General features: G+C 35.9%; 1 protein-coding gene across 10 annotated transcripts in view; it reads right to left on the reverse strand.

The window, feature by feature from the left end:
* The window catches only part of KCNIP4 (potassium voltage-gated channel interacting protein 4), a 393,854-nt gene that overhangs the window by 83,097 nt on the left and 286,307 nt on the right, over positions 1 to 24,450 (reverse strand). The window contains exon 1 of one of the 10 annotated variants that reach the window (XM_014885157.2): positions 10,279 to 11,088. The exons of 8 other annotated variants lie outside the window; for them this stretch is intronic. In XM_014885157.2, coding sequence (XP_014740643.1) covers positions 10,279 to 10,390 — 112 coding nt within the window. In that variant the 5' untranslated portion in view covers positions 10,391 to 11,088. Of the gene's footprint in view, positions 1 to 10,278; positions 11,089 to 24,450 lie in introns of those variants that run through there. One more of the 10 variants, XM_088163221.1, reaches the window with a different exon arrangement.

Consider the following 24,450-nt stretch of genomic DNA (forward strand, 5'->3'; position numbering starts at 1 on the left):
CAAATGAAGGTGTCTAAACTGGGTCACAAAGATCAATATCTAGGAAATTAATTGACGTGGTCTAATTTGCTGAAAAGTTTCCTCTGAGATCTGGTCCAAAACTCATAGTTCAAATCTTCTAAAAAACAGAGCATCTTTATTTGTAGTCCTGCACTGCCAGGCTTCTTTGTTTGAAACCATTTGGTTTTCAAGGGTTCACTTATCCAATATTGTGAATAAGGATAACTATACCTCCCTGGAAAAATGGCAAGAACAGAAAATCCTAAACTTGTTTAATTTTTTGGTGTTGTATCTGTCCTCCCCCACCTCCATGTTTGTTCTTGTTTTTATCCACTCTTAAAAGGCTGCTAACATCATCAGGTCCTTAACAAACCATGCTGTGATTAGTGAATTAACCTATTATAGTTCTAAGCCCTCCTTAAAAATGTGCATCCATTGCAATGTTTCCAGGCATGGCTGACCTATCCATACAGCATAAACTCTCACGCTTTGTCATTTTGTTGCATGCAAATGTTACCTCATTTGCCACCTCAACACTCCAGAAGACTGGAGATCTCACTCTGTTCTGCTTTCTATGCAGGTGGGCACTGCACTGAACCTCCTCTCTCTCCCTCCCATCAGATATCCCAGCTGAGGATGCCATGCAGAGTGCAGGAAGTATGAGCTGCCATAAATATTGACCTGCTGCTACTTGTTCCTTCTCAGCAGCAGAACACTCAAAATGAGATTGCTGCTCCCTGTGCTGCCAGCCTTCTCTCTGGCTGCTTCTGAAGTGGTACAAAGAGAAACAGCCGTGAACCGTAAAGCTTTTAGGCAGAAAATCTAATTTTTAAAATAACAACCAACAGAATGGTTGCAACTACTGTCTCTTGTTATACAAATAACACAAAATTGCACCATTTAATAAAATTCATAAGAGCAAGAATTTGCTACTCAGGATTTTACTTAATTATAATACTTCAGATACTCCTATTCAAGCGTTCATCTATGAGATACAAGTTTAACCTGGCATGGATAAAAGAGATCTGAATAAAAGCTTTTAATAACATTCTCTTCAGCAATTTTGTCTCCATTTGGAAAAAAGCCAGAAGCACAAATTCATGGTAATATATGGGTACACAAAGAAGCATCCATTTATTGCTAATATACTGAGATTTTCTGCTTCTATAAAAACTATACTTATGTGTTGGATGCTATATTTGCAATGCTGTTTTGTGCACAGTATTCTGAGAGAGTAAAGTGATGGGCATATGTAAATCTGTTATACCCTACAAGCTCTGTATTTACTACAATGCATTAGACTTCTTCAACTGAGAAAAACAAGTAGAAAAGTTACAGTTTTCTGATCTGCCCAAGGATCAGAGCCTGAATCCAATCCCAAAACGATTTTTGCAAGTTAACTTATTTAGTGACTTCAGTAATGAGAACAAAAGACTACCCAGAGGGAGAAGAAGCAATGTAAGGTACATACTTATTATTGAACTATAACAAGAAAAACCCTATATACAACTTTAAACTAAGGAAAAAAGTCTTTCAAATCATTTATAATTTATTTTACAATTTTAAATCAAAATTAATTCTATTTCTTATACATAGGAAAATGGAATCCATAGTAAAACGCCAAACTTTAATAGCAAAAAAGCAACTCATGCTGAAATTAAAAATGCATTTTTATTACAAATTTGTTGTATTATAAATATGTTGTATGTGTTGTACTCACATAAGTAAGAGACAGAGAAATAAGCCCAGTATTTGAAATATTTCAAACAACTACCTAAGATATTTAATTTGCAGCCTGTGAAATATGGCAAATTCATCGACCTGCACTTAGTACACTATAAATTTAAATCTAAAATTATTTCCCATACATATTTCATTGCTTATATGTATAAATGCATTCTATGTACTTTGTATCTCATAAAGGAGTGTATATTTCTCTCTATATATATGCATATGAGTTCAAACAAATGCATTATTCATAATAAACAAAGAAGAAACAGCAAGGTTTGTATTAAGAATAGGTAATACAAAGCATTTGTAACTGCAGATAGTGTATCAGAGTACAACATAAGGTACTCACTCTGCTACAGCCAAAATCTTACTGCAATTTATTCTAAAACAGCTTCTTATTGGAATATGAGATGCTTTCTCAACAAGAAAATACATGCTATTCCTAGTAAAAAACAAGAAGTCTTGGATATTGATTAATCCAAACACCTTTCTATCTAGATTAAGAGTGATTTTTTTGGTTTAAAATACCTCAAAAGTTTGAAGTTATTATCACATACGATGTTCAAGTTCCAAACCTGGCTTTTTGACACTGAGGTTAAGAGTAATCTCTGGATGTCTGTCTCTCAATACTCATCATATGGCCTCACCACTTTATCACTGGATGCCACTTTTTCAACCTACTCATTCTCACAACAACCCATGACTTAAACAGCATAATTTTCACCATTTTCTAGATTTTTCTAAGGTCAAAAAGGAAAGAAATCACAATGAGAGTCCCTGAATACCAACCCAGCTTGTCTATTTATTGGTGATTCTTTAAATTATGTAATTCAAGTTGCTAACAATTGATACCTGTCTGACAGGGAAATAATAAAGAAACTTATAAATAATTCAAATTACAGAAGAAATATAGGACAATGCTGATTGCAGATTAGCCAATAGTCTAAGGATATTAATCACAAGTATTCTTATAAAAAGTAACTAGCAGTAAGTACATCAGTGTAAAGAATACCACTGCTCTACCACTTGTAGAAAGTGATATCTTTCCCCAGGAGTGTTATTTCACATCAAGTGGGATATTCTTCTGTTACTGTCTTGAAGGAAGAAATTATGTCCATTTCTTCATAAATATAACTTGGCAAGACAAATTTTAATGTACACATTTTGTCTTAGCTCAAATTTCATAATGACGTTTAAAACCCAGACTATCTTTTATTGAGAAACAAAGAAATCTAAAGTACTTACAGTACAAGAAGGATACAGATCAAACAGCTAGAACACAGGTTAAACATTGTGGCTGCATATTTCAGATATATCTAGGCTGAAATCAGCCCCTCTGTCACTATGACTGTCTGAAGAATCACGGCTTAGTTAAGGAGTTCCCATTAGATGATTCAGAAATATAAAAGTCAGTTTTGAGCAGGGAATGCAACATTTCCCCTCCTTGCACAGGAGTATATGCTCAAATGTAACATGATTGACATATGATATATAGAAATCTAATTCTCTGAAACTCACGAGCCTAATTATTTTCCCACCTTTTCTATTTTATTTTTTTTTTAAAAGTAAAAAATTGAGGCCCTTCTTACTTTGCCACGTATTCATTTGGTGGTTAACCACAAAGCAAACTAGACTCTTCTTGCCCTTTCTTCTCAAGTATATTTTCTTATATTTCTCTAATTCTACTCTGACACTTCAAACCCAGCAGTTTTCACTGCAAGGAACAAGCCTCCTTTGGGACCATCACAAAACAGTCACTAAACTGTTGCACTTCATTTTGGTTTGACTCATTTCAGTGATCAATATCCTTCCTTCTAATTTACAAAAGCTGTATTGTCTAAACAAAGATTTGTTTCATGACACAACTTACTCTTTCTTGAGTGATTAGTGGAAAATTGAAAACGTTCTCAAAATAAGGGTATATATTTACCTGAAATAGTCAAAGTCTCTTCATCTATATATATTCAAAAAATCAGTCAAATGTACATATCTATATATATTCAAAAAATCAGTCAAATGTACATATAGAATCTATCAATCAACTTACAAGCAATTATAAAATAATCCATCTGAACTGTATCCTGCCATTTTAACATGAAAATATATATTATTTTGCAGTAGCATAATTTACAGACATTGATCAGTAATGGCTTTTTTTTAAAGAAACATTAAATTGACCTTTGTGAACCTATGTCAGACCTTTCATACAGTTGTAGTTGTTTTCTTGAGATATTTTATCTGTTAAAAGTTACTTACCGTTAAAACTTGGTACACAGTGTCTTCATTTTAGATTATTTCTCTTTCTTCAACAAATGTACACAGATGCATACACACAGGCAATCAATCTACTATTGGCCTATTTCTAAAAGTTCGACTAGACTTTGGAAGGGTATATTTCACTTCTATGAACAGAATGGTCTCATCTGTGCTTCTTCACACTGCTCTAGTAACACGAAGCAGTTATACAGAGTCGACTGCAAAATGAGCTTTATGGCTGCTTTTGCAGTTTTTCCCCAAGGTAATTCTCTAAGTATTTTTATTGTGAGCTAAAATGCATAATAGACAATAAAATTGTAGCATAATATCTCCAAATTATGTTATTATTTTTGCATTACATGAAACAGATTCAGTTGCTTTGTAAATTTTGATGTTTCAAATAGATACATAATCAGATACATAAATCCCTACAAAATCACTGAGTATCTCCCATACCTCATTAATATAAAAGGCCGAAGAATTTTGATCAAAAAATCCACCAAAAATGGAACAAATAATTTAAGATTCAAGAGACCAAAGGTGATTGCATTATTTCTAATCTACATTATTGTGATTTTTTATTGATTCAGTCATTCCATCATTGTGTACATTCAATCTTGTTCTATGGAATGTTAGGCAATGATTATTCATGTCTGCAAATATCTTATTCCAACAGCAAGGCCTTCTAGATTCTCAGCACTAAAGTAATTTAGAGAGTAGGCAGTGCTTTTCTCTCCACACCTATACTCAGCTGACCAAGTGCACTTATTTTTCAGAAGCATATTTTATAATATCAAATTTTTGTCATCTTAAAATGAATTATTTTATCCAGAGCTACATTTTAAAGGCAGCCTGGGCATGGAGCAGTAGGGAAATGCTTAATCAGAGCATTCTGTAGGAAGCTCCAGGTATCCATGCTCTGAGATGACAGGTGGTTAGATACAGACTTTGCTTCAGGTATCAAATATATGTCACCTACCTTTATTTTGGCTGATTATTTATATTCTTGGACAAAATACTTCCTTTCCCTTCAAAATACATGGATTTTGGCTAGAAATGGACAAGACATATCTGGATAAATAACCTCCTTAAGATGAATACTCAGAATTACAGAAACTTCAAACGATGCTCTAAAGCAACTCTACCTTTGCAAAGACGAATACAAGGGAAAACTTCTCTACCTGCACATAGTCAATCTAAAATTACTATTAGTATGAATAATTTCTTTAAAAAAAACAAGACTACAAAGTCGAGGATCCAATGATTGCAGGGAAGGGTTTTCCCAGAACAGTGTGGCCAAAAGGAGCCCTACCCAAGTTAAAAGCCAAATATCCCATATGATCCTGAACCAGAGAGCATCTGTGAACTCCCACATGAAGAAATAGGACATATGTGAGTTGTCCTTACAGAAATATTCCTGGTAATATTTGGAACAGCTCTTAAATATTTCTCACCATTTTTCACACAGCATCTAGATTTTTTAGTTCAGACTGATGTGGATCTCAAGCCACCTAATGCACAGTGATTTAGTTGATCTGGATGTTAAAATTCCCTGAAGAAGTGCATGGAAAGCAGTTGATGAAAATATCTTCATAAACCAACAGGGCCTTCCTCAAAACTTTTACATAAATTGTCCCATTTTATTCCTATTTTGATAAAAGCTTGATTTCTCTAATTTTTACATGAAAGAATGATTTTTGCTGTTCTTTACCAAGCACATTATTTTACATTTTTATGTCACTTGTGCATCATATCATTAGGTTCAGGCAGAAAAACTTCTAAACTAAAAGGAAAGTGAAACAAAGTAAGAATTTCACTTTCAATATAATATTGTTAAAGTAAATCAAGACATTGTTTTCCAAACATAACCATTCTCCCAAGCCTGGAGGAGCCTACCTTTTGAGGATAGGTGAAGAGTAAATAGGACATCATCAACTACCCTGAGGCTGGGTATTATGATGGTCACAAGTTTCAGTAAGCTTCACAGCCTGTCTTGCATTCAACATAAGCATACAGAAATGTATAAATGAGCATATTGAAATTCACACCTCAGTTTTTACATCTATTTGGATCAAGGCTGGATTGAAAGCAGCAACTGAATGTAGTTTCACATCTGGTCTTCTGAAGTAACTCTTCTCTGCTGTGTTATCTATAGATACTTCTACAGACTGACTCTCCTTTAGAGACCTTGAATCCAGAATGTCTGTCAAAGTTTACAAGGAGGGTTGGGTTACTCAGAATAAAGTAGTTCTGTCAATTCTGCATTGTCTGGAGAAGAAAATAGACAAGTAGGAGGTGGTCATTTCACCACGTGTTAACTGAACATGTTTCTGAGAAAAGGTGTTATAAGCAGCTGCTGAGAAAAGGCAAGGGGACAGGAACTGCTGCATGGCATATTTTTGTCTTTCTGTTTAATCTGTGGAACCATGCTACATTGCACTCCATTTGGCTGAGAGAAGTAATACAGGAGAGGGAGCAGCATAGAAGAGTCTGTTGGAAGCTGGATTTGTAACACAGCTTTCAGTGGATGGAGAGGACATTCAAATTAGGATCATTCCTGTCAGCCACATTCAGAGAAGGAGAAGACTCCCATGCTTTTTGGTGTTCTTTTTCTTAGTAAATATGATGCAATAGAGAATTTCTCAGCAGCATGTCCTTCCCCATATCATAAGGGTCAGTCATACTGCACTTGAGACAATATTTTAAACCTTACTGGTTTTGCTAAGCTGTAAGGGTAACTAACAACATGTTAACACAGATGGCTGCAGACAGACCGTACAACCTCTCCATGCTTTTAAGTATCTGAATTACGAAAGAGGCCACATTTTAGCAGTTTGTGTGACAGAACAGATAAACTCACTAACATGACGTTTGGACTGGAGGTGACTTCTGTCCATCCGGATTAGATTAGATAGAAAAAAAACTTTCTGCATAAATCAGATATATCCTAACACAGAAAACTACCTCTACTTACCCCTTGAATCAATTTCCAATTTGTAGCTAAAGTAACAAATTACTTACTTACAAAACTGAATTTGCAGCCAAGTATGTTTATAGATAACTGCAAGTGAACTGGTCTTTTCTTTTGCATCACAGTAGGAGAAACTAAGGATCAAATATTCTTACCTACCCTTGATGGCCTATTGAGTTTAAAGAATACAAACACCAGTGAGTCCTACTAACCAAAAGACATGGAGTTCATAGGACAGTCACATGCCAAACATGACATTTACATCTGAATAAGCATTTGAAAGATAACAACAAGCTCTGTAGACTATTAGAGACTAGTGTATGGAATAAGAAAGGAGTAAGAGAGTCTAAAATAGATTGCAACAATGGGTGATCCTATTCACAAATAGAAGAAAAACATTTTTGTAGAAGATGTTATATTTCAAGATACAATCAGCGAATGAGGTAGGAAAAGACATAGAGTTTGTCCTTTCAGACTTTGATTTATGCAGTTCTCTGATTTTTAAAAAGTTGCTCACACATATTTAGATAATCTCTCTGCATAGCTGCTACTTGACAGCTGTTCTGGACACAGAAATGCAAAGTGAATCCTTAATTTTGTCTTCTTTCCCCTCCAAGTTTCTGGTGGATGAATTCCCTGTAAACCTGGCCTTCTTTTACTGTTCTGATCCATTGCTTCAGTTTGATTTCCCTCCTCTCCTCCCCTTCCAGCCTGAGTAACAAAACAAAAGCTTTGGAGTGAAGCAGCCCAGCAGAAAAAGCTCCAGGCAAGGAAGCTGGAGGGAAGATAATGGTCAGTGTCAAGCCACTTTCAAAGTAATGGAAGGAGAGGGAAAGGGGAGTTTCAATCTCTCCTAGTAAAAGTTGTATTGATTCAATTCTGTTCTTTTAACTGAAATAGCTTGCTGGCTCCAGCGAAGCTAGCTTTATCTTCATTCTGGTCTGTTTTCTACTTATTTTAAAGTGGAGAATGGATGAATCAGAATAACATAGTCCCCAGCTTGGGACACAGGATAAAATCAGGTTTCTCTCTGTCCTGCCAATTGTTGAACACTGTAGTAATACAGCTTAGGCTCGATGATGTCAAAGGTCTTTTCCAACCTAGCTAATTCTGTGATTCAGGCTATTCAGTAAAACTAAGAAGATTGACTGGGTTCACCTGTTTTCTCATGAAGGGCAAGTAAGGCTCTTCTTCACCATAACTGCACTAAAATCACTGGAGTTGCAGCAAGTTAGCAACTAAGGATTTATCTTTTGTCTTCTCTGCCCTGTAATAGCAAACATTAGGCATGCTGTCATTTCTTTCAGTGATATTTGCAGTATAAGTCAATGTAGCAGGGATGTTAAGACAAGCATGCTAAGGAATCATAAAGCCTAATTATGGGAACAGATTTGTTTCAGCATATGACCCGTGACCCATCTGCATGTAGTAGATGGGGAGGATTCATTGCTTATTTTGGTTTCCAGATCAATGCTGGCATTTTAAATGTGCTCCTCCATGGATATGAACAGAAAACCTTTCCTTGCATTCAGCAGGTGAACAACAAATCACTATTTCTGAATACACTGTAAAATATTCCTTAACCATTTGGGGCAAATTCTTGTTTAATGTAGTGATGGTACCCAAACATGGAAGGGTTGATTAGCACAGATCAGCCTCAGGGGAACTGGAAATCCCTCAAGTCACTGGAGTTACTCACACTGCAATTATGAATAAATCAACTGTACCTTAAAAAGTTTAATTTTTTACATTTGGGGATTGGTTTATGCTGCTAGGTACTTTTGAGTGAAATTAATATAATGTGAGGAAATGTCATGACACTAAAGGGTGCATTAGGAAAAAAAGGTGTACTACAATTGATCTTCAATTGTACTTCATCTTGAACTTATTATTATTATTAAAATCAGTGTAATTTGTACCAGAAGGATTTTTTTTAAGTGACTTAATAGAGCTGAAATCACATGAAACCTTTTTCCACAAACTTAACAGTAATACCAGTGAGAAATCAGGAAAAGGACATAACTCTACATATGCTAAAAAAAGCAATATTGCATTTCAATCTTTTTTTCCCCTATTTGTTACCATATGTAATAAAGCTGAAGCTAATCCATAAGCACGATCATTTTTTACATGTCATAAAGGTTACACATCCAGAGTATTGAAAAACCCACAAGTGAGCACTGCTTTGAGGGGTAAGTTGCCCATTGCTTAAAATTGAAAACGTAATTCCATAACCAATACATTATATAGTAACAAAGCAAATATATATTCTCACCACATAGTTTGAAATATGATTTATTTCAGTAGTTCAGTAACTATATAAGTGTTAAAGATTTCAAATTTTATCAGCACTCTGAACAATTTTATGAGGTGATTATGTGAATCTACATCCATCAAAGATCCTATTCTATGATGAAAAGTTAATGTTTCAGAAAACTGGAGTGCTCCCTTTGGCTGTGTAATTCTGACTGAAAGCAGTTACCCAGGAAAAAGGATTGGTTTGGACTGACATGAGCAAACATAATGACAAAAGCAAGTATTTTTTGAGCAAGGGCTTCAGTGACTGAGTGGACATTTTGTTAAAAACTTGAAAAGTTGACAGCAAAAAATCTCTGCCATAACTGGCCTGAAATAGATTATTTCTATAAAATGTGAAAAAACTCCACACTTTGTATAGAAATAAAAGTCCTAATAAATTACTGTGAAGCCCTCTTTGGGAGTAGATGAAATGATATGACCCATAAAGTAGAGAGCAGACAAGACTCGGAGCAAGCAACAGGAATTTTAAAACATATATTAGTGATATATATTTTAAATACACACGTTTAATATTGGCATCTATGCCTTTTTTTTAAAGATGTCGATCAGGCTTGATCTTAAAGCTCATCCTGTAATAACAGTGTATTGCATTTAACTATGAAACAGACTTTTAAAACACAGATACTTATACAGAAGAAAATTCTAATTGCATCATAAATCAGAAGAGCAAAGCATTTTGTAAATATGAACTGAACTAAAATCTATCAAGTTCAGTAGCACTGAACAGCTTTCAAAGGCAACTGACAGGTGTTATGTTCACTATTTTAATCTTCTTTTAATGAACATCCTCTCACAGTTGTAAATTCATTGTAAAATAAAAATCTTATGCTAGCATCTACTTCTGTTTTCAATAACAAAGTAAAATCAACAGAAGTGAACCAGGGTTTTTAGTCTGTTACTTCCATTTATTTCATTTGACAGCTTTCATAGCTGATGCTCTCTATTTTAGCAGATCAGACACCAAACCTACAAACAGCACAAACCGTGAGTGATCACTTTACCTTCTGAAAAATCAATCAGTCCCAGCAAATGAAGCAGCTTCAGAGATGCAAATATAATCACAACAATACCCACTGTTTGTAGTCCCTCCGACTCCCACTCGAGAGTCAACATTCTTCCAACAGGCAAATCATTCCAGTCTTCACACCGCTTTGCAATCAGAGAGAAATCAGAGGATTTTACCAAGAGTTTGCTTTGAAGAAATGTGCAGTGGTGTAAAGCACCACTATACCAAGCAGTGGCAGTTCAGCAGCCACTCTAGCTGAGATAAAATATTAGATAAAGCCTCGCATCTCATGCTTCTCTAAGCATTTGATTTCATCAGTAGCGAGTCCTCCTAGAAGGCTGAGGTGGACCACGAACCTCTGGGTATGACATTGTATCCGTGGAGCTGCTGGAGGAACATCTGTGTCAGAGCAGAGACTTGGCTGTGTCAGTGCCAAGAAGGAAAGCTCTCTGGAAACTTGCACTAGGGAGCACGCTGCTATCAGCACTCAGTGCTCCAGCGCTCCCAGACCCAGACGCTGCAATTCTCCCCAGCTTCACCGCCTCTCCCCAGCTTCTCTTAGCACAATTTTTGTTAAGTTTGAGAAATGACAGTTTGCTAAAGGCAGACATCTGTTTTCACGTGCTAAATGCTGCATGTTAGAAAAGTACCGCCCTCTGCATTACAAAGAACAATGATCAGAGAAACGCTGTCCCTTCCTCTTCTTAAGCATCACCAGAGTCTAATTAAATCTTCACTGAAAGTGAGACTAGAAATTAAAGAAATACACATCAGCATGATCAGTGCCTCCAGCTAGCAAAATACAGCGCTGTCAAGGAGACAAACCCCTGACCCATAACCAGGAAGAATGTATTCTTTATTGATTAAGAAACAAAACACTGCTTTTCTGCCTCAGGACATAAACCTAGAAGTGCTGAACCCCAAACTCTGATATGCATCAATGGGTATTAGGCATTTTCCTGGGAAGATCTTGCCTAGGCTACACATCAGGGGAAAAAGAATCCCAGCTGATTTATTAGACAGTCTGTATAAAACTAATTGTCCTGTTTATTAATGTGATTACCAAGAGGATACCCAGTGTGAAGAATATCTTCTGAAGAATATTTATGCAGCATATGCATAACCAATATAAGGTTATGCCTAAATGTTTACCCTTGGGCCCATCCTAAAAATTTAAATAAATCTTGTCCATTGCTATACAAGGCACAACAATAAAGTAAAGGGAAGCCTCAGAAAAAAATTATTTAGACAGTTATATTAATTAAAACACATGGTCTAGCACTAAAAAGAATTACACAAATGATGTCTGGTATCAACTACTTGGGTTGCTAAGCTCTTTCGACTAGAAAAAAATTTGCTAACTATCTAAAAAGTTCGGGTACTTCTATTTTCGTTCAGAAAGTGATTATAATTTTAAATTAGCATAATAAGTTGTAGCATTAACAATCTATTGTTCATGGGCTACCATGTAGAGAAAGAAAAATGTAATCTACAATTTATTATCAGCTTTTTTTTTTTCTTTGAAGGCTGTATGCATTGAAGGACAATATAAGCAGAACTCTAGAATCTACATGTTTTTATTCATTCAAAAATGCATGTGTGTACTTCAGTTAATTTTAGGTTATATCTAGTCTATATAAAAGCAAGAATTTTCTTTGATTTTACACTTCTGGGTATTTAATATTAGAATGTTGTGAGTTCTGTATTATTTACGTATGCTCTCAATCTGAGTGTGAGTTCACTTCCCCATTAACCTGTAAAGCTAAACCAGTGTCTTAAGAGGAAAGCACAGTAAAAAGAAATCAAATCAAATCCACTATCCCACATTTACAATTCCAAATATGTCATTACTTTTTACATCATATTCCATATAATTGATTCAATTTTCCTGTTAACTTCTTCAATACAATTTCTAAGTATTCCATTTCATCTTCTCCTTTTAAGGCTCTAACATGTTAATCTTGACCTCATTCTCACCTCTGGCTTCTATTTTTTCCTTGAGGTTATTCCTACTTAGACTTTTCTTTTTCTCAAATTTGTGTTCTTTTTCTTCAATGATGAAGCATAAATAAATGTTTACAATATTACAGAAACAATAATCCTAATATAATGCCACATTCACGCTATAGCAAGTATTAAATATAATTTAATAAGTGGTCTCAGGGAAATTATTAAAATGGAGAAATCTGTCATTCCACATTCTCCTTTCATGCAGTAGGTTCAAGATACTTTATATTCTTGAGCTGCCCAGCCTTGGGAGCAGAGGCCCTTCTACCCCCCCACTGAAGTGCCAACCCATTTGTAAAATGCCACCACCAAGAAGTGGTCCTAGACACAGTCAAGGTTTTGTTTTCTGCTTTCACACAAGAAGAAAGGCCTGTACCTCTTTAAAAAGATGAAAGGGAGAAAGATTATGAACTTAACGACTTTTAGGGGCCAATTCTACCTGCACAGCAAATGAGTTACAGAAGAATGCTTAAATTAAAAAAAAAACAAAACAAAAAACAAACAAGCTGAGAACATACACTTGAATTAATGTAACTGATTACTGATTTCAGGGAATACCTCCTTAAGAAAAGAAATGGACATTTCCTGTTGTTTCTTATGATAGTTCTCTATTAGGGGAATCATACACTGAATTTGTGAGACTCCAAGCCTTAACCCTAGAAAGTAAAGCAGCAAGGATAAGAAACTATGTGGAAAGAAGAAGGAAGTGATGCATTAAATCTTTCCTGCAATATGCCATGCAACAGATTAAAACATCAATTTTACTTAGAGATGTGAATTCTTCTGGAAGAAGTTCAATAAAAAATTCTATGCCCCAAAAGATTTGAAAATTAAATTGATCTTGAATAAAGAGATAATAACATTCTGTTATATGAATAATAACTTTGTATGCTTATCCTTCTAAATTCAAACTCCATTGTAATTTCTCTCACACACTTCTTATTTTGTTCAATAATTTGAAAACAAATACTTATCTGACACATTCTTCTGCGGTGCCTATATTGACAGTGCAAACAAATTTTAAAAGCTGTTGAAAGAAAAGAATTTTCCCATAATGTATCCCTCCCTGGATACAAAAGAAAACACCATTTTTTACATAAAATTGAAAAAAAATGAAACTAGGGATGACATAATATCGAAGCACTGTCCTGGCTTGCTCTCTTTCCCTAAATCCAGCTTTCATTTTTGACTGCAAGGCATTCTGGCGGTGATTGAGCAATACATTTAAGTTTGTACAAACTTCCTTGTGATTCTTCACTAGGTTGCATGGAGGGAAAAAAAATACTAGAATTTGTTATGAAGCTATCCTATCTAAACATGGTACCTTCCACTCTCCCTAAATTCCTCTCCATTAAGATTTGAAGCAGACAAGGAAGGAGATGCAGTGGGGCAGCCCTGTATGTAAGGGAGAGTCTTGATTGTCTAAAGTTTAATGCTGGTGACAACAGGGTGGAGTGTATGGGTAAGAATCACAGGAAAGGCCAGGAGGGCAGATACCATGGTGGGAGTCTGCTACAGACCACCTAATCAGGATGAAGAGGCACACAAAATGTTCTGTAAATAGCTGGGAGAAGTATCGTGTTCTCATGGGGGACTTTTGCCAAGTGTCTTCTGGAAATACAGCAGCAAGCAGGCAGTCTAGAAGGTTCTGGGTGTGTGGCAGATAAGTTCCTGACACAGCTGATGAGGAAGCCAGTGAGGGGAGATGGGATTACTGTGCTGCAAAGAGAGAGAAAGGACAGGAGCACACAAAGACTTCTTTGGGAAAAAAGGCCAACTTTATTGTCTGGACAGCCTGTACTTAAAGTGTGTTACGTGCAGCTAGGACAGGACAGTAATTCATTGGACAATTAGGAAAAACATTCTTGGGACAGAGGTTTCAGGATATATCCCAAGAGAAAGACACTAGGTGTTAATTTTTATTATGAATTCCACTCTGTTTTTCACCATATTATCACCCTGGGAGATTTCCTCCCTAACTGAAGCTGTAATCAGCTTGTCAGCTTGGGAATGGACCTGAGAGTCAGGAGGAATCCAGGCCTGAAAAGGATTTCCAAGCTGTAATTCCCTAGCTCTCTGAATGTGTGTGTCCACAGGGAGATGTCCCACTGGACCTGCTCAGCAATGGGGTGCTCTCAGGCCACCTCAGGGACAGCAAGTGTGAAATGGGGGCTTTCAATTCTCAGAAAACTCTGGAGGGGTTTTCTCAGCAGAAAGGCCACCTTGGGCTTCTGGACAGACAGGAGTGCAGGGAGGCTGGAAGGGCCCTGAGGAGGCAATATTACAGTTACAGGAGTAGGATGCTCCTTAATGTGCTAAAAGATGAGCCAGGGGAAAAGCCAATTGGCCTGGCTGAGCAGAGAGCTTTGGCTGGAACTCAGGACCTCTGCATAGAAACAAGTACAAATTTTTCTCTCCTAAGTAAATATTCAAGAACAACCTGTGCTGAGTACTGTAGGAGACATACATTACCTGGAAGCATAGATCCCAAGTGAGTTTTGAACTGGACAGAGTAGATTTGTCTTTATTAGTAATATTTACAAGAATGATCCAATTTTGGAGTCCTAACATTTTTTCCACAAACAATCCCAACTACTTACTGGCTAATTACTGGCTACTCTAACCATTTTAAGTAGAATCATTTATGCATGTAATGCAAATAATATAAAAAGGACACCTTAAATAGGACAGTGTATTATGCACTAAGTACATTTTACAACTGATTGCTGTATGCTTGTACAATACCATCAATTTTCCCTAAGAATTAAAAAAAACCACTCAGAAATATTATTTATAAAGCTTAGATACAGGAAATTAAATTTCATTAATTTCAAAGTTGAGTATGAACAGAGAAAATCCACCATTTAAAAACAAACAATTCCATCTAATTTAATACATGAAAAGAAGTAGCAAGTGCTGAAGAATAACAACAGGAAGCTAAGAATTGAACAACTAAGGAATAAAACAATTTTAAATTCTAGAAATACTTAAATAATAGCTAAATAAGAATTCAATTACTAGCATATAAGTATATAAAATTTCCCTACGACTTAGTATGGTTACCCAGTCCTTTCAAAATTATCTGGTATTATCACACTTCTTTTCTACTTATCCCAGTCAGCACTAGGTTTTGGATTATATCTGTCATTACAATTAGCACAGTAAAATGACATGCATTTTCTCTTAATTCCATAATTCTCTGAAATAACCTGCATTATAATGTTTACAATAAATTTTTACTGGAAGTTATAAACTTTTCTTCTTTTTAAATTTCTTCTGGCTCTTATAGAGAACCTACCTGATCTCTGGAGTGTTTAATGTCTTTTCACTATATTTTATTTTTAACATCTGCTTGTAAACAGTATCAGTCTCTTCAGACTTTTCTCTTTACACCGATAATTATTTTCATTTCTGTGCAGATATTCTGGATTTGCTGTTGTCTAATGTACAAGGGCGCTGACCAAAACCAAACAGTTTTCAAGGCAAGTATACATTACTATTCATAATTTACTTGAATTTTACTGCCTTCCTAGGGGTTAGAATCTGCACAGCATTGCAATTAATTTGTGTGTGTATGTGTGTGTGTCTTAATTGGCTGCAAGTAATAGTTCATTAGACTCTATTTGATATTTTCCCCCAATGTATCTGAAAAGGGAAACTGCAGATGAGTTAGAAATAGAAACAAAATTTGGAAGTATTAATTAGCTGCCCTTCTTTCTGTGCTCTCTTCTTCCAGAGGGACATGTTAGACAGCCAGAAGAGAATGAAATAGTCAAATAAACACAGAAAGGGCACCTACAAGCAGGTCAGATAAACGGTAAATCTTCAGCTTTTTGTTCATGGCGAATCTGAGCTTATTAGGAAAAGTATCTGGTGGATAATGAATTAATCCTCCTATTAGTTAGCCAGTAAGAAATTCACTCACAGGTAATAAACTGCAGTTTTCTACACAGAAAAGTTTCTATCTTTGATCTGCAGAAGAAAACAATGTCCACTAAAAGCAAATCAAGAACCAGGAGAAGAAATTATTTTACACGTATCTTTTTAGGAATTATTCTCTACACCTCCTTTGTAGGCTGCTACAGCTAATCACATAACATCATGTAACTTTCATAAAATGTTTAGAAAAATGAAGCTAATGTATGGAATCACACTGTTTATCTCAGCAGCACTGCAGCTGCTCAAGAGTCCAATATTGCACTAGCAGATTACTTATCCAGACAGAATTACAGGAAAAATTTTGCTAGCTAGAAGAGCAAGGTAGAGTGTAATTACACAAGATTAAATTTGTCAGGCTTCATATATCATCTTTAATATTTACACTAAGTACCCTAGATCTTTAATGACTTTAAGTGAATACAGGCTGAGAAAGGGAAAATTCAACATCTGTACAGGCAAGATAAATTTCACTGGTTTGTAATCAAGGAAGAAAACATGATATCCAAGCTTCTAAAGGTTGGGTCTCATACTTAGAAGTAAATTACACTAATATAATATTGTATTTGTAGTTGTATAAAGGTTTTATGCTATGGCATGGGATTTCATTTCTTTTTTCCTCTCTTCATTTTCACCTTATGACTCTCACTTGCTTCTAAGTTTTTGTTCTTGCTTTGATCTATATCAAAGGACTGCTGCCATTACTGATCTAAAAACAGAAGCTGAAAGGAATCCCACAAGAAAACCATTGCTAATTCCCTTCATAACATAACACAGGTGGATTTATTTGTCAAAAAAATCTAATTGATAAAGCATGTTATACAAATTTGCATAACTTAGTGTACAAGTGTATGCATACTTAGTGTACAAGTGGTTTGTAAATTAAACTGAATGCCCATATGTGCAACAGTAGCATTTTAATTTATTAAGCTTTAGCAAAGGATTACAGAGCAGCTATATGTTTCCTAAATGAGGTTAAATTACACTCAGTAATAGTCAGTAATCAAATTCTGGTTTGTTTTACTGCAAAGCCCACTGGCTTGTTTGCCAAATGAAATTACCTCTAAATTATGCAACTGTGTCTTCATCCTACAGACCTGGGTTGTTTTTGTTGTTTTTAATATTAAATCATAATTGCTGCAGCAGGAATGACCACGACCAAATTTGTAAGCACAAATGCATATCTACACTGGAGAAGTGCAGTATAATAGAACTACTAAGGGCCAAACACACCCAACTAATTTGTTAGCTGTAGAGACCTACCTTCCTCTAAGATATGTTTTTCCTGCCTAAAAGAAAACACAATTTTTTTCCCTGTACAACCCTTGTCTTCTTCAGTCTTTTCACATTTGGAACAAATATGGTAATGTCTGACTTGCTGAGTTTCTTCTTTCACTAGTATTTTTGTAATTATGAATTGAAGCAAGAGGATGCCATTATCAATGACTTTATTCATGCAAATAAAAAACTGCTGAGAGGCCAACAGATCAAGATGGTAGAAATTATGGAACAGAGTAGCAGCATTCACACCTCCATATTCAGTCATTTTCTATTAGCCAAATTTTGACTGTATCCATTCACGCCTGCCCATACATCTAGGAAGCCATGTATTTATGGGCTGTGCAGTTAGATGACCTCAAATGAGTTTCTAAAGAAAGGGAAGGTGTTTTCTGTGGTGATGAATGAGAAAATAAATGAACCATGTATGCCAGTAATAAAAGCTAATATTGTAGTAACAAACAGGAGTATTCATCATCCAAACCTCCAACCCATCTATCAATTTAAAATCATCAACCTATCCTTTGCAACATCTCTGTTTCAAAACAGGTGTTTCTGGCTCTCTGTGGTTCATTGAATGGTTAGCAACTAAACCAAAGGAAAAAATAAATGTATTATTAACCACCATCATAAGAGCATTACTATTGTACAGCTCTTTTTTTGTATTGCACCTTTCTCTGACATAAAATAACCAATGAACAATAAATGTTCTATTTCTCTCCTTGGCTTTTCCAAAGGTGAAGCACTGTATTTCACCATAGCAACCAGAAAGTGTTATAAATGAAGGCTAAAGAGGCTGACATATTTCTACATTTGATGTACTTGTTAAAAAATGAGTATATTTGTCCTGCAAAGATGAGCTATTACATGTTTGCAGCGCATTAGAGAAACCATTGTAATCCTGATTTGAGCCCTTAGCTCTATATAATTAGACTTGTACTACATATGAAATATAGACAGATTCGACTACAGATGTGCAACCTGTGGTTACCATTCCAAATTATGCAGTATTCAGAATTAGTCCATATTACCTTGTGAGAGACTGGAATATTAATGGTTAATGACTCAAAACTATTGACCTTTTGCCAAAAGAGCAGAGTGCTTTGCTGACCATATGCAAAGTAACCACCCAGGTGCAGAGTGGGTGCCACCACTGGACGATGGCCATGACACACTGACTTTTGTTCAGCAAAAAGCCGAGTTTTGAGCCAGATATGAGAAGAGGTCAATGAGAAGAAGATAGTGGAGATAATGCTTTTTATCATGTTGGTGTCCTCCCTTTCACAAATGACTCAGAAGTGAAAACTCCTTTCCAGGGAAGTACCAGGACATTAACAGACCTGAGGGTGTTCAGCCCTTCTGATGGGGCACAGTCTCTGACTGGCTGGCTCAGCCTCACTGAAGTGACAGATGTCATAAACCATCAGTGACTCCTGAAGTGCCCCGTGATCCACAGTGTTACATCACACAGTGCAAAACATTCCCACCCGACCCTGAGTGTACATCAACCCACTGAAATTTGTGTTTTGTCAGCTTCCTTCACTCCCAATGCATCAAGACTTGGACCATCGCTTTAACCAATAGACATCAAAAATTGCAACAATCAAATATCATTCACAGATCCACATGTGGTAACATCTGCCTACGTTCTATCCTTTCTTTCTTTTCCCATCTACATTTTCTTAAATTTTATTTTTAAGATTTCATATTATTAAAGATAATAACCAAAATGGCTACGTAGCTGCTTTCCACTGCAGCCAAATTATTCTAAAATTATCCCTACATACATTTATTTATAAATACATATATTCTATTTTGTTTCACTCTAATAAATCCCAAGGGATCTATTAACAAGAACCTGGATTATCCTTGCCTTCTGCAGTGGCTTGTAAGATGGACTCTAAAGATTTTTTCTTTTCTTCAGTGTAGGGCCTGAAATTCACCTACATATAGGTGACTTCTGATAAAGAGGTTTACTTCTGATAAATGGTAGGAGTAGAAAGAAAAAGAAATGGATGAGAATACAGGGGTATACATGCATATAATATCCATATGGAAAGGTAAAGGAGCTTTTCTTTTTTATTCCCTCTTTTTAGTTTTTTAAAAAATTTATTTTCATTAAGAGCTTTCACTCTGACAATCTCAGAGGCCATTAAAATAATTCTGCCATTAAAAGTCTAAGTTAGGCAGAGTACTAACAGTTCAGGAAATTTAAAGCTTTTGTGAGCTGGACTCCCATTATTTCACAAAAGAGAGAGAGTAAAAAAAATCTTATGGGGAAGGGGCTGAAAGACATGGCATACCTTGATGTTTTTCAGCACCTAACACAGTGGCTCACAGCCCTATTCCAATGTGAGAACCTACAATGATATTTGAGGATCCATAAAATGCAGTGGAAATTTTTCTGCTACAGCAATTTTGCTGTTCTGGCAAACCAGAAAGCAGATTTAGGATAAAAACAAACCCTGAAAGGAGCAATGACTTATCACTTAAGTAAGTTAAAGGAAGGTTGCAGATATTCCCTGAGGAATCATTAAAATGCCCAACTAAGCACAGCATCATGAGGTTCCTGTAGATGCTGAAATGAGGGAAGCAATAAAATACAGAAATATGCAATCTTGAAGCTTCAACAAAACTTCAGATAGCACTTCTGATTGTGCTATGCTGCTGCAGGGATCAAAATTTTCGTAAGTAGCTTTGCAGGGTTTAGCACACCTTCTATACAATCCATGCTTATAGCTCAGATAGAAAAATATTCCATTATGTACAGCGAATTTATGGATCACGAGAAATTAAGTTTCACATCCTTCTTGACATGCACATGGCAAAACCCAAATTCCATAAACAAGATGCCTTCACGTCTTCCTCCTGATAAACAAACATGATTAGGAACTGGCTGGACTTTCATTCTCAGCCATTTTAACATAAATAATATTTTTACTGTCATTAATACTTGAGGAATCATTCCCCCCCATAATCATCTGCACACCAGGCTATGAATTTTAATTCTTTTAATCTCCTCAGAAGCAATTTCCATAGCTTCCAATCACGTTGCTCTTTTCTGGACTCATTCTAATTAGGCAAAAGAGTTATACAGAAAAAGTTTAGTAACTAGTTTTTAGGTATTCAATTACTGACGAACAACATTCTATAATGACATGCCAACCATAGCCTTAGCATTTCATTAACAACCTCTTCTGAAAATAATATGAATTATTTAAAAACATTATGTCTTGTTTATCCCTCAAAAGCAAATAAACTTGAGCATCCCTTCACTTTCAGAAGCTGGCAGGAATTTCAGTTGAGGTACCCCAGGAGTGTGCCCAGACTTCAGCCCATTCCCTCACTGCAACTGGTGTTTGCTTTGGGTAATGTATATTCTCAAACTTAATTTTTGCTAATAGGACAGCTGCACATGCTGTCTTTCACTGAAGCACGCTGAGAATGATTAGGCTGTTCTGAGGCTGCTTGAACAGTTCTGGCAGTTTGTTGCCCTGTCCCTAGCATGTTGTCACTTCTGTGCTTGCTTTGGTGCTTATCTTGATACTCTGTGAGCTTTCAAGGATAATCTTAAATCAGACGAAATAAAAGTTGACCAAAAAACCCCAAACAAACAAAAATCAGAGCTTTTGTCCTCAAAATACCTTGCAAGCAGCGCTCATTTCACTTTTGGGTATTGATCTCATGGCTGTAGCCTAAGACTGGCAATGCTGTGCAGGTTCAGGAGGACAGAAGCCAGACTAATGGTGACAGACCATGCAAGTAAGGAAATGAATCCTGAGTGGGTTTTAACTGACATAAACAGCACAAAGATATTACAAGAAGTAGTCATAACTTGCTGTCATACCAGGTGTGTGCAAAGAGATGCAGCAGTCAAGCAGCAGCAGCATTTCTCACTGTGAGATGCACAGCCCCTGAGCTCACAGGCAACACCACAGTAAAACAACACAGTGCAGTCCTACTCTGGATGTTCAACGTGGTTTATGATTAATTCTGATTTACACTTCTTAACGTAAGTATACAGGATATACAGAACTAGTACCTCTGAAAGATATTCCTTATATTTTCTGATCTGGATCCCAGCTGAAGGAATAAGTTAATTTTATATTATATGGTGTTCAGCCAACTGGTAAATTCCCTTGGTGAATTCAAGTCTAGTATATTTTTCCTTCCATGCCAAAAGAGATACGTGAAGTATCTGCTCTGAGTCACAAGCCAACAGAATGCAGTGGCTGTCTTGCTCCCTCACTGCCAGAAGATTGTTTTCTTTCACTTTTAATTGTTTGGGGGAAAGGGGATGCAACTGCAATAAAGGTTAAGGAACACTTGCTGCCTTATTTGTTGAACTGAGTTTCTCTTTTGGCAAACGGAGGGAATTATTGATCCCCAAAGAAGTTCTCAGTGGTATTAAGTTAAGAACTAGAAATCTTTCTATGGTAGCGGAGAAGAAAAGTAAAAATAGTTAAACAATTTGGATAGACACAGTAATTTCTCCCCATCCCAAACCCCACTATACAATAGACTGCATTGGAAAATATTCTCTGTGGATAATTAAATTTAAAAAAAAAAATATTTCTCAAGATTTTTCTCAAAAATATTTTTAATAATTCAAGATACTGGTTTTTTTTCCAAGGTACTATTCCTTATGTTGTTCATAGGTCAGGAATAAAAGGATAAGATGACAAAAGACTAAGGTAGTTTTTATGTTCTTCAGGGACACATAGCAGCAAAAGACCACTTGAAAAATGCAAAACACAGAAGTAAAGAAACAGTCACAACAAGCTCCGCCTCTCTGCAACTGGTAATCTCTAGTGAAAACAAAATTACCATACTCTAGGCATGAAGGAGTAGTGTTCAGCTCACTTCTGCATTTCTAAACTTCCTGGTGGTTAAATCAGTATATTTCAGAATAAGCTTTGTGCTGACAAGCAGTAAAAGTGAGTAGAAATTCTCAGACCAAATTTGACAGGATGGCAAATTTTATCCCACTTATGGAAGAGGGTCACAGACATCCTCAAGAGTGGTAGATCCAGCAGTCAGACCCCAGCTGCATCCCTATCCACAGTCTTAATGATTTGCTCAATGATCTCTGCAATATAGCTTTCCTGGAGCAAAGGAGGAAAAGGCAGGTACCATCACACATGAATGTCTAATGTTTTAGGGCTATCTGTGGCATTTTATAGCAAGAGCTATGAAATTTTACAGTAAAAGCTTTGTTTTGCAAAGAATAAATTTATTTAAATGAGACACATGGTCGCAGGCACAGTTGCACATTTCCCTATGAAGCAATCCTTGGCCCATGACCCCAATGATTTGATACAATATACTCTTTTTAGTTCAAATTTGACCACACTTTGAGTGAGAGTTTAACTTTCACCTTATTGTTTTCATTTTGTGTCCTGAGCCAGCAACTGCCCAGCAGTAAAATAAATGCTGAAAATAATTTTTGTTCCAGAACTATGAGCTGATGAATATAATGACATAAAAACAGCAGTAAGAGAACAATTACTATTAAGAAAAGCTTTTCAAGGTTGTGTGCATTATTTTTAAAGGAGATTTTGTCTTTGGAATTTCTTGGTTCACATCTGAAGGCCTTTTTATTGTTTATCCAGTTCTCACTCTACAATTTAAATAACAGTTCTGTGCAAGTGTTTGAATCTTAACACACAGGAAAGTCAACCTTTAAACCGACACTGTTGCTATATGTAAATATAGCATGCAATATACTTCAGGAAGCTCAAATACTGCATATACCAACATATATCAATACTTATCTCATGTAGCTCACATGTAGCAAAGTCATGGATCACCCTTATTAGATACAGGATTTTTCTATCTTTAATACTTACTCTGTTAAAATCAGCCTTTTGCCCTTGGGCAAAATTACTAATATCCTTAAATCTTAACACTTCAACCTAGCATTAGAATTTAAATTTTTAAAATCATTATCTCTAGGATGATGAAAAAAGGAGAGGTGGTGTAGATTTGGGTTTTGCTTAAGAAAAACAGCAAAAAAAGGTTAAAATACTGCTAAGTCTGTAAGACTCAAGATGGAAAAACCTCAAACTACTAATGAATCATAAATATTTAATGTTTACACAGGCATGAACTACATAACCTTTATACAACCTTTACATTTTTAATGTACAGCTGTCCTTCAACCAAAACTCTCTAGGATATTTAGAGGTAATATTTTATTTCATTGGTGAAAGTGCATATTATGGATGTAGACTAACAGTAGGTAAATACATCCCTGGCATCTAAATCCTACCTTTACAGACTCAGGAAGAGCATGTATAAAAATAAAAATGCATCCAACTTTGCCAGCATATTTTTTTAAAACTTCTAAAATAAACTGATTGGATCACAATATGATAGCAAACAGTTAGGAGAGCAAACAGGAAAACTGGACAAAGCAAGTTTCAAGGTGGCTACTTGGAAAATGTCAGGTCCCTAATGTGGTGCTTCTGATGCACTGTCAAATTCTGATGATTTGTCAAATGTCTCCCCTAGGCCAGGAATTTTAGCTGCCTGTGCTCAAGGCCAGCTTGCTGGGGAATGAGAACCACTTGAGAAACTGTGACTCCTCATGAGGGTGTTTAAGACCTGGAAGAAATCATACTCTTTATCTCAGCAGTTGCATTTACACGGACACAGGTGCTCTTGCTCCCATTCAAGGCTAGATTGTAAGTAAAAAAAAAATACATCTCCTACAAAAACTCCTACACACAGAGTACAAGAAAATATATTCTACTTCATAATAACCTTTAATATAGAAACAAATATGTCACAAATATTTGAGGAGGGTGATCTAAGCCCTATTAACCAACAACTATGCTTATAAGATGAACACAAAATACTTGAACACAACTAGGAGTCTGTTTGTACATACTGTATCAGACAAAAGCTAATAAATACACTTTTTCTTTTGTAATGCTGGTCAACC

The sequence above is a fragment of the Sturnus vulgaris genome, chromosome 4 (genome assembly GCF_052056855.1).
Source record: "Sturnus vulgaris isolate bStuVul1 chromosome 4, bStuVul1.hap1, whole genome shotgun sequence".
NCBI lineage: Eukaryota > Metazoa > Chordata > Aves > Passeriformes > Sturnidae > Sturnus > Sturnus vulgaris.